The sequence below is a fragment of the Ammospiza nelsoni genome, chromosome 3 (assembly GCF_027579445.1).
Source record: "Ammospiza nelsoni isolate bAmmNel1 chromosome 3, bAmmNel1.pri, whole genome shotgun sequence".
In the NCBI taxonomy this organism is placed as follows: Eukaryota; Metazoa; Chordata; class Aves; order Passeriformes; family Passerellidae; genus Ammospiza; species Ammospiza nelsoni.
In genome coordinates this window covers 83,953,678-83,969,917 of record NC_080635.1, presented here as the reverse complement: position 1 = coordinate 83,969,917, position 16,240 = coordinate 83,953,678, and the positions used below count along the sequence as shown (strand labels likewise).

General features: G+C 35.8%; 1 protein-coding gene across 1 annotated transcript in view; it reads left to right on the top strand.

The window, feature by feature from the left end:
• Positions 1-1,755: 1,755 nt before the first annotated feature.
• Positions 1,756-16,240, top strand: part of SNTG2 (syntrophin gamma 2) — a 119,077-nt gene continuing 104,592 nt past the window's right edge. The window contains exons 1-3 of the mRNA XM_059468749.1: positions 1,756-1,938; positions 15,298-15,354; positions 15,442-15,499. Of these exons, the coding sequence (XP_059324732.1) occupies positions 1,756-1,938; positions 15,298-15,354; positions 15,442-15,499 (298 nt within the window). The remainder of the gene's footprint in view (positions 1,939-15,297; positions 15,355-15,441; positions 15,500-16,240) is intronic.

The window sequence follows — 16,240 nt, the reverse complement described above, 5'->3', positions numbered from 1 at the left end:
GCAATCTGGTTTATTGGAAGATGTTCTTCCAAAGTATTGGAAGTACATGATTTTAAAGACCCTCCCAGCCCAAGCTGTTCTGTGATTTCTGACTGTAAACCCTTTATGACATCCATTACAGGCTGAAGATACCTACATGTGGATGTCTGCCGATGTGACCAATGTTTGTATCTCATTACAAACATGGAAATCTGGTCTTGCCTCCAGCTAGAAAAGGACCTGGTTGTCCTAAAAAGCCTGTGTCAGCTTTAAATGCGCAGAGGTCTTAGGATATCTCAGTGTCTTGAATGGCAGAAGTGACCTACATAGGGACAATTGCTTTGAGCTCAGGGATAGCCCAACTACACGAACAATTAACCTAAACAACTGTTGTGTATATAATGCAGAATAAATCTAATTTCTGTCTAGCCTGCATTTTCTATTTCTACTGTAAGGGAGGTTATGACACTCAGTTGCAGCATAGAGCTACATCAAAGTGTAGCCTAAGTGCCTTAAGCTTAACCTGATTCTGTTTTTAAAGATTGAAAGGTTTTATTGGCAATCACCACAGACCTTGCTCCCTCATTTTATAGAAATAGAAATATTATGAAGCTAATTTTTTATGTTTAATGTTATTTTTAAATCCCTTAAGCTTTCATTCAGCATACAGGACATATTTCTTCTTTAATTCCATTACTCTCTTTTTTATACCATCTACCATTTAAGAAAACATAGATGAACAACTTCATTTTAAATCTTCTTTTAAAAAAAATACTGCAGCTAAAACTTAAATCATGCTTGATTTTTCTTCACTTACATAAAGTGCAGTGCTGTGATGATGCTGTAATATACATTACAAATTAATAAACAAATAGTACTTTTATATATGATCATTCATTTCAGAACAGGTGATTTTGTCTTCTGAGCAATGAATGTAAAGATTTGAAATTTCATTTGTCCGCATATTTTGACAAATTAGGACAAGCAGTCCTAATGCCACAGTTTTTGTTTGGAAGAGGAAATATCTGACTGAATGTTAAGGGAGTAATGAATGAATTAATGAATATCTGAATGAATGTTAAGGGAATAAGCCAGAAATTAAAGTTTCTTTTCTACTAATAATGGAGAAAACATTATTTATACCAAATAGTTGACTATCCTATGTAGTTTACTAGTTATTAGTCCAGTGATGGTGTAACTTAAGAAATGTATGTTCATCTTATCCTAAACAAAATAAATTCTGCAACAACTGGGTTTAATCACGTTTTACATTGTGAAAACATAGTTTTCTACTGTAACAGAACTCTGTATCTTAATGGCAACTTTTTTGAAGGGAACAGTTCTTTTTCTGACAGACTGGAATGAACATATTCCAGGCAAGAGCAATATTTCACTTCCCCGCTTCTTGCCAAAAATGGAAAATGTGTTCACATACATTTATACATACCTATTTGTTTCTAATATATTTTCATAAGTCTTTGTATAAATAAAGTCAAACAGGACATCATTACATCATTATTGGCAACACTTCTTTGTGTAACAATACAATGGAGAAAATTTTATAATTTTTTTACTCTTGGCATATTAATGTCTACTTCAAAGACCACTTATCCTGTATTTTCCTGTACAAAAGAGGCTTCTTATGTCTAATCCATTTGAAGACTGAAAAGCAGACCAGTTTTCCTCTTTCCTCTTTCTTTTCCTCATACAAATAATGCCCATTTGTATGCTTTTTATTTATTGAATGGGATAGAGCTTGTTTTTCACCATTATGAAATGTTAATATTCTTAAATTTTTGTGTATGCCTTTCTTTTTTGCAGACTAAAACTGGTATTGCATTGTTGTATGATGAAGTATCTGAAAATGCTTATGACATCCGACTGAAGCTTACAAAAGAGGTATTAACAATTCAAAAACAAGATGTCGTCTGTGTTAGTGGAAGTGATCACAGTGCAAATGTAAGTGCTTCTATATCTCTGTGCTTTTGGCTGCCCACTTTAATGAATTCTGCAGAGGACACCTTTATTGTATTGGAGTGCAAGAGATTTTATTGGGTAACAAGTACAAGTAATTATCAGTTGCTTGGCTCTTCTGTGCTACCTACATTCAGAAGTATAAAAACTGCATTTCTGACCAGTGCTGTACATACTTTATGATGGCATTTATAATCTTAATAGAACCAAAAAACATCTTTAAATACCAAGATTAAAGCATCCTTCCACCAAATATTGCTGGGCCATTAAATTATGGGAGAAAAGGGAAAAGTGTTTCCCAGTGAAAGCATTTGAAGAGTAAACTGATACACCAAAGTTTTCTTCATTTGTGTATCAGACAGGATGTCTGTTCAAGGGCATTGAGCTGACTGAGAGAACACTTGATGGGCACTTATTTCACTGTAATTCTCTTTCAGGCACAAATGGAGCTTAATCAGCGCCAGCACGTATGTGGTGCTTTTTTTAATGAAAATTCAGTTATGCTGCATTTTCAAAGTCTGTGGTGCCTCCAAGCTATAGAGGAACCTTTTGTGTGGCCATTTGGTAATGTCACTAGATAAACTGATGATGTTTTGCATAAGCAGTACAGCAAGGGTGTCTAAGTTATCAACATCCTTGTGGTTGGTTTGCTGAGATAAGTATAAGCCTCATTTCCTCATATAAACAGTGTTTTTGAATTTGGAATACATGTACGTAATTTAACTGAGTAAAATTGATTTCATGAACTTTGTTGGTGTTTCTTAGAGTGCACGATTCATGGCAGCCTCCTCAGAGTGGACCAAGGGAGAGTATTTCTGTCTGCTTGCTGTATTGCATCCTGTAAACTTTAAATCTGGCACTTGGGGACATCAAGTGGGTTTGTGATACTCCGCTAAGAATTAGAAGCAAAAAAGCATATAATGGGTATTTTTGTGTGTGTATGTGAGTATGTTAGAGAGTCTGCCTCTATAATATGCAAATATTTCATTCCTGCTGCAGTAAATATTTAAATTGTTTACTGTCACACATAAAATAATTTACAATAGCTTTTAGCAATTCAAAACATTAAGTACCTGTCCATGGAATTCTGTGGAACATGACTTGCTCTTTAAAATGTTTTAAAAGGTTGATGGGTGACAGGCATGTCCACTTGTGGTTGGTTTGCTGAGATAAGTATAAGCCTCATTCATCAGCTTTGCATATACTTTCTGCTTCACTGAGAAGCATGAAAAAACACAGTTGTTTGGGTTTTTTTACCAGGCATTGCTGGTAATGCTGATAAGTTGTATGCAAACTAGTTGCAAGAGTTATAGTAAAACATAATGAGACTTCAGCATATAGTATTTGTGCATATAATTATACATGATTGTTATGGACTCAATGGTGTTTAAATATGTTGTGTATGCATCTCATAGAAGAAGAATCACAGTTTTATCCTACATACGTTATTATGTATGTTATTTCTTGATTGAATTAACATAAGCTAGGTGCATCTGGGAAAATATTGTATCAAATCTGTGTATGTATTGATCAACACCCAAAATACAGCAATTCACCCCCCACCCAACATTCTCAATGTCCAACCTAAAGCAGTACAAAAACCTGCCCTGAACAACAGAAGTCTGCCTCTTCCTTTTAGAAGCAAGATTTGGGTTGATTTTGATGCCTTTTGCCTCCTACATTTTATGAGTACCCTAAATAGTATTTCCTGATGAAAGACAAGGCAGGGAAGCAAGCTTTGAATTGAATTTTGAAATAAATTCTGGGAAGTTATAGACCTTGCAGAGGAGGCATAGCTGGGATATGCAGCCACTGCATATAAAATGAGTCCAAGTTTCTTTGTTGCATTTCATTGCCAGTAGTGATCACATTAATGGGTAGAGCCTTGAAAGAAGTGATTTCCAGGACTGTGGCAAGAAGAGACAGTTTTTCTTGGTTGTATATGTAGTGTTAATGTGTAAAAGTAAGTGAATTTCAAGTATAATTCAGACAGTAATTTAGGTTAGGATTGCAAAGTATTAACGTGGCTCTAGGTATGACACCCATTCAGAAGAGATTTTTCCTACCTCACACTATTGCGAAATAAGAGTGGGCAGTTCTGCCAAGCTGCCCTTTCCTGGAAAACATTGTTAACATTATCCTTATTTTCCCTAAGTTGTCTCACTGGAGACACTGAAAACTAAAATTTTAGGGTAGGGTCTGATCTATTTTTCTGTTATTTACAAGATATCCTCAAGGTCCCTTTTCTAAAGTGTTATCTGCAGTCCTCACAGGATTCTGTTGTCAAACTGATGAGAAAAATGAATTAAACTGTCTTCATGGCCATATTCACTTTTTCTGCATTATATTTTGAACAAAATAAAAGCTTCTGGACTGTTATCATTTAATATGAACACAATTTGAGTGTAACATGAAGATAAACATTTTTTTATCTTGTATAACTTTCTAGTACATAGGAGCTCAAGAGCAGAATTTGAAATCAGGCTGAAATAGCTGGTAGTTGTCTAGTGCTGAGTTTGGTAAGTTTTACAATTACATTTACATGACAGAAATTCCAGAGATAAATGGTTTATATTTCAAGTGGTTAAAGAGAATAGTTTTCATCTCTGTTCTGTATAATTCAAAATATTAATAGAAAATTGTAACCTGAAAGTCAATGCTATAGCAGTCATAAATGATCACATTGTCTTACTGATTTATTCTCCTTTCTCTGTACTTTTTCATTCTCAGGTACTCCTAGTTAATCTTTATTTTACACATGGCCATTCATCAAATTAGTTCATTTTCAACAAAAATAGAAATAGCTTTGGCCTTCTTTTTGTATTCACCTCAAATGCATGGGAGGAGAAAAAAACTGCACATAGAATGACTTTTCCTCTTAGGTGGGATATTTGAATGGAAAATTGTTGAAAAGTTCTGTTTCTACTTGTGGTAATACTTTTTCTTCAGCCACTTACATGGGTCAGCATTTGTGGGATGCATTTGCTTCCAGCCTCCCTTTTACTGACAGGTTAATCCTGAGGAACACTGAGGACAGAATTTGCAGCTGTGAATATTTAGTTCTGCTGGTCCAGTGTAGTTCTGAATGCTACGCTGAGGACTGGCGAAGACATCAGTGATCACTAAAGCTACTGTGATGAGTGGGACTTTCAGCAATAGAGATTCTACCCAAGCATAAAAGACTCTTACTATAAAATGCATTTTACTACCATCATCAAGGTCTGTTCCTGTTTCATATTTTGGCATTTGCCATTCATTTAAGAGATACTTTCAAGCATTGAGAAAGCTTCACCTTTGATGAGAAATTTTTTATCTGGCTCACTGTAATGTAATGATAGTTCAGCCCATTTCACTTCCTGCAATCTTGGACTTGATGAGAGAGTAATGAGAGAAAAACATAGTTTTGAAATTCAAGGTGTATATAGATAAAATAATGTAAAATCAGCTGCTTTCTTTTTGGTATTAAATTTTTTCACAGTAGACAAGCTGCTTTTAAGTATCTCTAAATATCCTTCTGGATTTGGAGCTAATTAGGGAAGTAATATTTTACAATGTTTTTTATACAATATTACACTAATGAAAATAATTGTCTATATAACTATTTATAAATATTTATATAATTTAAATTTGTATACTAAACATGCAATCATTCCATCAAGATGCATTTCAGATTTTCAAACTTGGCAAATTCTAGTGTTCTAAGCAAGTCTTCATGACTTGGTGTAACGTTTGGGGTGTTCAGATTTCAAGGATAAAGGGTGTATGTAAGTGTATGGGTGCATCAGAATCACAGTGCTGGAGTTACCCTCTGTGTGAGGCAACACTTGGAATGCATCAGGCTCTGCCTTGGGGTGGGTGATGAGCATATTGAGAGCCTCTGAGTTAGGGTAAAAGGGCAGAGTGGCAAGAGTGACGCTGTTGAGGGTGTTTGCTACAGGCCCCTGGTCGGGGGAGGGAGTGGGCCAGGCCTTGTACAGGCAGCCCAGAGCAGCCCCACAGCCACAGGCTCTGGTTCTTTGGGGGGATTCAACCACCCTGACATGGCTGGAGAAGCAGCACCATGACGCACAAACAGGATGGGAGGAACGTGGAAAGCACTGATGGCATATCTCTGACACAGTGGAGGTTTCCACAAGGAATGGTGTGCCCCTTGACCTTACACTAAAAAACAGGGAGATCCTTGTTGGAGATGTGAAGGTTGGGGGCAGCTTTGGCTGCAGCAACGATGAGATTATGAAGTTCAGTATAGAACAAGGAGAAGCAGGGCAGCAAGTAAATTGTAACCTTCAGCCTCTTCAGGGCTAAAGAACTACCTTTAGCCTCTTCAGGGGATCCTCTTTCCCATGGGAAAAGGCCTTTCAGGAGGAAGGATTGCTTTTTCCAGACTCAAGAACAAACCATCCCAGTGAGCAAGGAATTGAGCAAAGGGATCAAGAGACCTGCATGGTTAGAAAGCAACTCCTGTCATTACTCAAGTGTAAGCAGGAAATGCAGAGGAGATGGAAGCAGTCAGACCACTTGGAATTAATGTAGAGAGGTTGTCAGAGTAAGTTCGAATGAAATGAAGGCCAAGTTTCTCCTGGAATTAAATCTGGCCAAAGATGTCAAGGACAACCAGAAAGGCTTTTTCAAATTCATCAGTAACAAAAGGAAAACTAAGGATAATGTGGGCCCATTACTACGTGGAGAGGGGTCCTCATAACAAAGGATACAGAGAAGGCAGAATTACTGAATGCTGCCTTTGCACTGGTCTTCACTGGTAAGATGAGATCTCTGGAATCTCTGACCCAAGAAACCAGGAAAAAGGACTGTTGGAAGGCAAACTTTCCCTTGGTCAAGGAGAATTGGGTTAGAGAACACCTAGGTAAACCTGACCATCCACAAATCTAAGGGCCTGGATGGGATGCATCCGCAAGTGCTGAGAGGGATGCGGATACCACAGCAAGGCTGCTCATGATCATGCCTGAAAAGGTGTGGCAGTCAGGAGAGATGCCTGAGGACTGGAAAAAAACAAATGCCATCCCAGTCTTCAGAAAGGGAAAGGAGGAGGATCCACACAACTACCAGCCAATCAGCCTCACCTCAATCCCTGGAAAGGTGATTGAATGCCTCATTTTGGAGGCCATCTCTATCTACATGGATGACAAGCAAGTCACCAGGAATAGTCAGCATGGATTCACTAAAAGTAAATCATGATTGACCAATCTGATTGACCTCTATGATGAAACACCTACCTGGATGGATAACAGCTGAACCTCAACTTCAGTAAGGCTTTTGTCACTGTCTCTCACCATATCCCCCTGAGCAGGTAACCAAGCACTGGAACAGATTGTCCTGAGGGGTTGTGGAGTCTGCTTCCTTGGAATTATTCAAGAACTGTCTGGACACAATCCTGTGCCATATGCTGTGGGATGTCCCTGCTTGAGCAGGGGATTGGACCACATGATCCACTGTGGTTATTTCCAAACAGACTCATTCTGTGATTCTCTGAATTGGTGAATGCTCATAGAATACAAAAGAATACAAAAGTATTGACAGAAATGGTGAATTGAAAATAAATAGACAGTTTCCCTACCTGTCAAGTATTTTTAACAGAAGATGTTTTTCCCTCCACGTTTAAAGTTGAACAATACTCACAGAAATAAATTAAGTGCATGACAGAGAATGATCAATTTTAGTTAAAGGATAACCAGGGAGGCATTATTTTTTAAACTTTACTCCATGAAGCTATTACTGGACTTAGACTCTTTCTCATTTTATGTGCTAAAATTCATTTCTTACATACAGTACCTCAACCTTAATATTCTTTGTTTTTCTTCTATGCATATTGCTTCATCCTTCTCCTGTTGACAGTCCACAGTTTTATGCTCTCTTTTCATAAGCATTTTCTTTCTTTTATTTTGTATTTTGTTTTTCTAAGAAAAAGAGCAGAAATCCATCTGGGTTTTTTTATCAAAATTTGTCCTTCTCACAGAGCTAAATTGTCTCTGAATTGGTCATGGGTCAGGCAAAGAGTTTTTGAATGCAGGTGGATGGCATTTTGATTGGAAGAGGACTCCTCAGAGGCTTGAGTCTAATAGAATTAGTGTACCAAAAACCTTTGTATGCTGGGTACTTCATGTTCCAGCTTCACAAGCTGTGTCTTAGTATGAAGTAAAGTAAGTGAATAAGGAAGAAAAGCAGCAAGATTACTTGTTTTTTGATTAAAAGAATAGAAACAGTGTCTGAAAATACTGTTCAGATCCCTGATGAGATTTCTATGGCTTTTCCTTTATACCTCAGATGCTAATAATGACACAGAAGAATGTTACCTGTTCTACTATTGCTGGTGTGGTATTTTAGTCCAATTTTTTTTTTTTTTTTTAAAGCGAATAATAAACAATTTTTATCTTTTTTTAATATCTTGTTTTAAGCATCAAGTAAATGATTAAGAGTCTTCCCTTTGAAACTAAGATCACTTGTATGGAGAAAATACATTATTTAACCGTTTGTTAGTTGTTTTCCATGCTCTGGAAAGCTGACCTAGATGCTTAGAAGAGAGCTATCAAGTAATTCCTTAGGAACTTTAGTATGACAGAACATATGCTTGTCTTGCTGCCAATCTGAGAACAGTTAGAAGTTTGCATCACAAAATAAATATGAGTATTTTTCAGCATGACAAAACAACTTTAATAATAAAGATAGAAAGAATAAGTAGCTTAAAAAAAGACTGCTAAATAGAACAAAAGAATGCAAAGGACACTGAATACCCCTGAAAGACCCCTGGGAAGAGTCTACTCTTGGCTGGACTCTTTCCACATTTCAGTCTCATCCTGAAATGTGGAAAGAGTCCAGCTAAGGGTGAGTACTCATACCAACAAGATAAAAGAAAGGCATCATAATGTTGATAAGCCACACATACACATAAATATGTGTCCTTTATTTGAATTTTCAATAAATCTATTACACTTGAAGATACGACAGTATCAGGACTGGTAAATTGTGGCTTATACACATTGTGAGAGATCTTGTAGCAGTTTAAAACTTTCAACAGTTAGGAGCAAACTGTCTGACTGTGATGGAAGCATGAGGCTTTCCACTATCAGTACTTGGGATATTGATGGGTTCAACCTCTCTTGTTCATCTTCACTATGGCCAGCCTGTGAAATGCTGTGCAAAGTTGAATGCAGATTGGCCTTACTCAAAGAAAAGCTGTATTCTGGCAGGATTTAGTTATAGTTTGTTGTTATGTGATGACTTTTAAATTGAAAATAATCAGCTAATTTTCAATGGCTAAAGTATTATCATACACAGGGCCTTATATGTGTTATTAGTAACTCTGGAAATCCATATTTTTAGATGATCTCCATTGAAGTAATTTGTATCTGAGAAGAGTCTGGGATCTTTTCACACCACTTGCCAGAAAAAAGCTCTTGTCCCAAACTGAATATTTGACAACTCAGTGGAGGAGTACCTGAGGATTCTTCTGAAGTCATACTGAGACTGTGTTTCATTCATTAATATGATTCCTTCCCTCAGAGGAATAAAACACCCTGGGCTTTGTCAGTCTTCCTAACTAGAATAAATCATGTAATAATTTATTTTGAAAGGGATCTCTTGAGGTTGTCTAATTCAACCCGCTGCTGAAAGTGGTGATAACTTCCAAATTGCTTTGTCCATTCATGTTTAGACTATCTCAAAGGATGGAGATGCTGCCAGCTCTCTGGGCAGCTCTTGATGCTTACCTGTGTGAAGTTCTTTCCTATGGTTATGCTCAGCTGGAATTTCCTTTCTTGCAAGTTGTGACTTTTGTCTGATGCTTTTTCTTTGTACACCTGTGAGAAAAATTGTTTGGGGTTTTTTGTTTTGTTTTTGGATTTTGTTGTATAATCCTCCCTTAGCTTGGCTAGGTTTGTAGCAAAATGAGTGACTTCATTTTCATCTAAAATCTCCACAGAAATTTGCCAATAAAAACACTTTCCCCTTAAAAAGACCCCAAAATAACCCACAGAAAAACCCCACACAAACAAACAAAAACCAACCAACTTTTACCTACAGTAATAAGATAATATAACATTTGCATTAAGATAATAATGTAAACTGATGAAAATGTTATTATATTTAATCTGCAGATGTCCCAGGTCTGTTTTAGCACATGAAAAGATCTGCTTTGACTGTATACAAAACTGAACATCAACTGACATGCCTTAGTTAATTTTTAGTGCATTCTTCCTGTCCTTTTAGGAGAAGATGAGAACCTGTGCAGTGCAAGAAGTAAAGCTTCAAACTCTCACATTTAAAATAATATTTTGATTTTTGTCTACCTGTGATAGAGAGGAGGGGGGGTGACTCCTGCCACAGTCAGCCAGTAGGTGCATGGTAACCTGCAGCCAGCCACTGGGTAGGTGGAATTTTGCTGTCAATAAGTGAGGGTTGTATGAGCAGAAGTGGAAATATCTATTTGAAAAAATGCTAAATACACGCTGAACCATTCACTCAGGAAGCTCAAGATTTGGAGAGGTGGAGGTTGTGAGCTGAGAAGTCCCTCTTCATGGGCACTCCCCATCTTGAGGAGAAAATTTCCTGAAGTATTTCAGCATATTCTTGCTTACCACATCCTCTTTTCATCTTTTTCCATGTTTAACAACCAACAGGAGGTCTGCCTTTTACTGCCTTTAAATGATACATTTTACTGGTTCTCTCATTCTTACAAGATCTGTTTCTTCAGTCATTTCCTAACGCGTAAATTCCTCATGGTCGCTGTCTAGAGTTGCTAAGAAAAGGAACATGTGGCTGATATGTTAAGTTGTAACAAGAAAGCTAACTCTATCCCAAGTGAAACTATCTTCTACCAAAACAAACTATCTTCTTACCCCTTCAGGTATCAGACTGTTTCTTCCCTTGCATCCATGCAGGACAGGTCACAGGCTTCTCTTTTAAGTCTTATTATTGCACTTGTTTTGCTTTTTCCTTTCCCCTGTATGTTTCCCAAGGGTGGCAAACTGCATTATTTTTCTATTGCAAACCTGCCATGAAGTATCTGTATTTAATTTGACATGTTACTTTCAACAAGTAAGGAGAACTTCTGAGACTACTTCTTTCAATAAATACCAGATGCAAATTTAGAAGTTGGAATAAATGTACTTTTAAAAAAATCCTATAAACAATGTAGCAATGATTTCTTTCTCTTTATTCACCTTTTCCTATCTTCTTCTTTGTCCACTTTTTATGTTTAAGGAATAGTCTGCTATCTATTTAGGTAATGGCCGGTTGTGGTTTGAGTATGGGGCCATGTTTGGTCATGGCTATTTATCAAACACATATCCATGTTCATTTTCTGGGTTAAGAAAAGGTGACTATTCTCCTTGGGAGAAAACCAGTGATTTTTGTCTTAATTGGCAATTTTGATGATGTGTCATTGTACTGAGCCTGTTGGTGCCCTTACATTCCATGGGATTTGTTGGTGTGGCCATTGTTATGAACATTCCTGTTGATAATAATTGTTTGACCCATTTTTGCCAATATCTGTCTCAAGTAGTATAAGGCACACAGCACCCCTTGATAACTGCAGAGCTTAGCCCAACTACTCTTAGCCCAGGGGCACAGACTCAGGCTAACAAGTGGAGTTGGTACCAGGAATTTACCCTTGTAATGTCATTGGTCAGTGAAGCTGTGGACTGTGTCAAGTGCCCCAGGCTTTTCTGCTGTGTACTTCAGTTTGATGCTTGGAAATAATATTTGTATTCATTAATATTTTCATGCAGACTGGAACAGAAAAGTAAAATATTGTACAGACAGAGTCTCTTTTCAAAAATGTCTCTTTATATCAATGATTTTGGAGTGCTTCAAGCAGATTTTCTTCTGAAATCCCCATAGTATATTATTCATTTAGGTAGGTAGGTAGATAGATAGATAGATAGATAGATAGATAGATAGATAGATAGATAGATAGACAGATAAATATGATACTTTTTTCTGATGAGAGGTCTTTTACTACAAGTATCAATCCTGGGTGTTAACAACCTGGTACTAATGACATATTAGGTAGGCATTGGCCTATAGGTGGATATAAAATCTTCCTAAAACACAGTAACAGAAATAAGCACTGCAGTTGCCTTATCATGTTGCCCCTTAAGCTCCAGTAATACCCCTTCACATGAGCAAAGAACAAGACATAAACGACCTTCCCAGAGATAAAATTTTTCTCATCATTGTTTTTTAACAGAATCTAGTAAGTCTTCTGTGTAGAGCTACCTCATACCTAAAAGATGGATATTTGACCATATAGTTTCCCCATATTTGTAAATATCTTTCAGTTTGCAGCTTATAAAAGTATAGCAATTTTTCAGCTGCATTATTCATTTCAGGTGTTATAAGCAGCACTGCACCTGTTACCAAGTTGTCTCTTCTTTGTACAGTGGCTGTAATAGTGTTCTTTTGAATGGTGTCTGCATCTTATACGGATAAAATTTTCTGTTGTATCTGCTTTTCAATTTATTCCCTATCTGACGTCATTCTTGGAGTTCCTGAAATTTTCTGCCTCACCAGTTCACAGCTTGCAACAATAAAAGATCTCAAAAATACAGGAATATTTCATATTGGTATCCTGCCAGTTACAGCTTTATTTCTTACATTCTGTATATTCAAATGCATCCTGAAGTTTTATGTGGGGTACTACTTTGCCCTGTAATCTCCTAGAAACAGGAAACAAAACAGACTTTTGTCCATGGGGGGTACATGATTGCTTCTGCTTGGTAGCACACCTGTAAAGTGTGATTGTTGCAGGGTACACATCAGGTGCTTTGGAACCCATGAGAATAAAGAATTTCAAGAAACTGTAGATACTATTGAACAAAATAAAATGCTATTTAAAAAGCAAAAAAGGTTAATTTAAAAGATGTTAATTTCAGCTTTGCTGTTCTGATTTATAATTAGTAAGACTGTCTAAAGAGCTTTCCTTGCTTATAATGAAATGAAATTACACAGTCAACTATAGCATTGTTTTTGTTATTTTTTAACACAGGTACTATTGTCTGTCTCCATTCTAAAACCATAAATAAATTCATCTGGAAAGAAAAATTATATCTAGCCTGCAGGCAACCAAAAAGTGAAATAAGATGTTTGTTTGTTTGACTGAGACATACACATTGGGTTTTCAGCTGCATATGTGCATGACATTAATGTCACAAAAAGATAGGTTTGTTTATTTCCCCACAGACATTACAGTTCAGTTTTGGCAAGACATTTTGGAGTAGAGTTTTCTTTCATAGTTACTTGCAAAGCTACTGTGGGTTTCAGTCCAAATTTCATAGTCATGAAATTTTATCCTTGCATAACAAATTCAGGACTGATTCAGACCTAAAGTCTACTGAACCAACTGTCCTTTTTCTGACAGCAGCTATGAGTGTTTCCTTAGAAAAGCCAAACAGGGGAAGAAAGTTGTTTTTCTAGTCATAGCAAATTATATATGATCATAAAATTGAAATAAATTTATGTAAATTATCTTGATCATGATACTTAATCATGCTCAGCTTTTAGCATTTTACTATGCAATTTGAATATCTTGAAAAGAAGAAAGTTTTTGCAGTTTTTAAACATAGCCTTTACTTAGCTGTTATGTAGGAATCATTTAAGTATGAGTTTAATATCTTGTTTTAATGGAAATATTTGAATACCTGTAATAGGCAATACTATGAACTATTTAAATAGAAATATCAAGATTATACAATGTTATGCCTTGGTTGCTTTATAGGACTGTCTATCAATCATGTAAAAATGCATGTTAGCTCTATTTGAAAGTATAAGATGCCAATAAGTAGTTCCCTATTTGTCTTTTTTATAAAACTTCTAAAGCTATTCACATTGCAGCTTTCTGTTTGTTGTATGATCATGCTAAAGCAAACAAAAATGTGAAAATATGTATTCCATTGTCTTCTCCTTGTGATGGGATATATTAGGATAATATATTTTCAAGGTGTGAGTATAGGTGGAGTAAAAGAAGAATTAAGTAGGCAGACAGCCATTAGTTCCTGGAAAGCATCTCTTGGGAGTGAGTCCCTGAATTTAAAGTTAGTGATGTATTCTGATTCGGATTGGATCTGAACTTTTCTAGCGAGTGTGATAATTTTGATAAAAAGTTATGATGCAGTTTTAAATGAAGAAAAAACCTATAAAAAAATTGCACAGATTTCAAAGAAATTGCATTATATCAGGTGAAATTTAATCATATAAATCTTTTCACATGTCAGGTGCCATGTTCATAATGCAGTAGTTTTCAGTTTTTAGCACAGATTGGAGAAGTACAGTATTCATTGGAACAGAAGCAATTTTGAAAATGTATGAAAAAATTCCTATTTTTTTTACCATAAGGATTATTTTAATCCACCTAAAATGAAACTGAAATTCCAGATACATTTTGTTTTGTTTTCCCCTGAGTCAATATGAACATATGTCTAGCATGATGAGTGTTACAAAAAAAAAGAGCTATATATATTAAAAGAGCTTGTTATCATAAGATTCTGGTCTTGGCTACTAAAATAAAAATCTATGTTTATTTGAATTGGTGAAATTGTAAAACATACAGAGAGAAAGTATACATATACACGAGTAATCTTGTATACTATTTCTAATGTACAGAGAAAGAAAAAATATTTAATCCTGTATGTTCTGGAATTACTGTAAATATGAGATTCTATCCACTACTGTTCAGCATGTTCCAAAAAAGTTCCCATCAACTGTATAGTTATTGTCAACAGATGAAATGCTATTATTATGTTGTCAGGCACCATGAGTTACACATTATTGAAACGTCAAATTCAGCATACTGTTAAACATATGATAGGTTTCTCTAGAAAAATATTGATAAAGGTTTTTCTTCCTTACATACTTAAAACTGAAATGAAAAAATTAAACATTTGAAGTAGACTATCACTAAAAGTTTTTCAGCATATGCTACAAAAAAATATAGGGATCTGAAGATATAGAAAGCACTGGTATTTTTGTTGAAAAATTAGAACAAGTATGCATACACAATAATTATGAAAATATACATATCTGAGTTCTTCATATAGTTTTCTCTTGCCAAAGGAAAAGTATGTACAAATTTCTTTTCAGGAAGAATATCACTTCAGAGATAGAAAAGCATACTAAAGTCTGAATACACAACTCACAGGTTCTGCTCTCTGTGATAAAGAATTAACTAAGTTCCTGTAAATCAATATTGAATGATACTTCAGAACTGATAATTCAGATTCTAGACTACTTCTAGGAATTTTTTTTAAGTAAATGAAGGCCTAGGAAAATCTTTTATGCTCATTCAGATAGTGTATTTTCACCTAAATTTATTTTTTCTACAATTTTTTAAAGCACAGAACTGTTACACTTCGTCGACAACCAGTTGGTGGCTTGGGCTTAAGCATAAAGGTATGGGTAACATCTCTTTTCTTCTTTTAAATTTCAGTATGACCGCTTCAGTCTTGAGATCTCATGGTTAATATCTCTCTCTTACAGGGTGGTGCTGAGCACAAAGTGCCTGTCGTCATATCAAAAATATTTAAAAACCAAGCAGGTAACTTATGCTATTTATTTATGTAGTACTGTAGATACTAATAGTTCCAGAAATCTGTTTTTATTTCAGTAAGACAGTTATGTTATAAAGAAAATATTTAAAGTGACTTGCAAAAACATAAGTATGATAGAGGAAATATATTGATGTACTTAACTTACATAATGCAAAGGATAGAAAAAGTACAAACCAATTTTTTTTTCCCCACACAGTAATTCACAACCATATGGTATGACTAAATTCTGTGATTCTGTGACTAACTGTGCCTAGGTGCCCCCTGAGAGTAATTTGTTATGTTTATTGTAGTGAAGATAACACAACACCTAAATCAGTACAGTCTATCTTGGTTAAGTATTACATAGATATTTATGTAGCAAAAGGAACCTTTGGGAGACCTTTTCAGACCTGAAACTGAACTTGGCAAGTTGGAGAACTGGTCTGGAAAGCAAAGGGGCTCTTTAGTGAGGAAAAGTTGCATGTGGGTGGGCAGTACCTTGCTAAAGGTCTTGGATGACCAAAAGCAAAGTTGTGTTCTGTTCTCTGATGGGTGTGGACATGGGGATAAGCTTGTTCTTTTGTTTTCTGAGGCATTCTTTTACATATTTTAAGATTTGTTGTCTTCCAAAGCTTCTATGTGTTTCCTCTCTTCCCTAGTATAAATCTACCATTTCATGTAACCTTTCCTTCAAAAGAAGACAAAGATTGTGATCCTCAGTGCATGTCCTGCTCCTTAAAGGTCTCAAA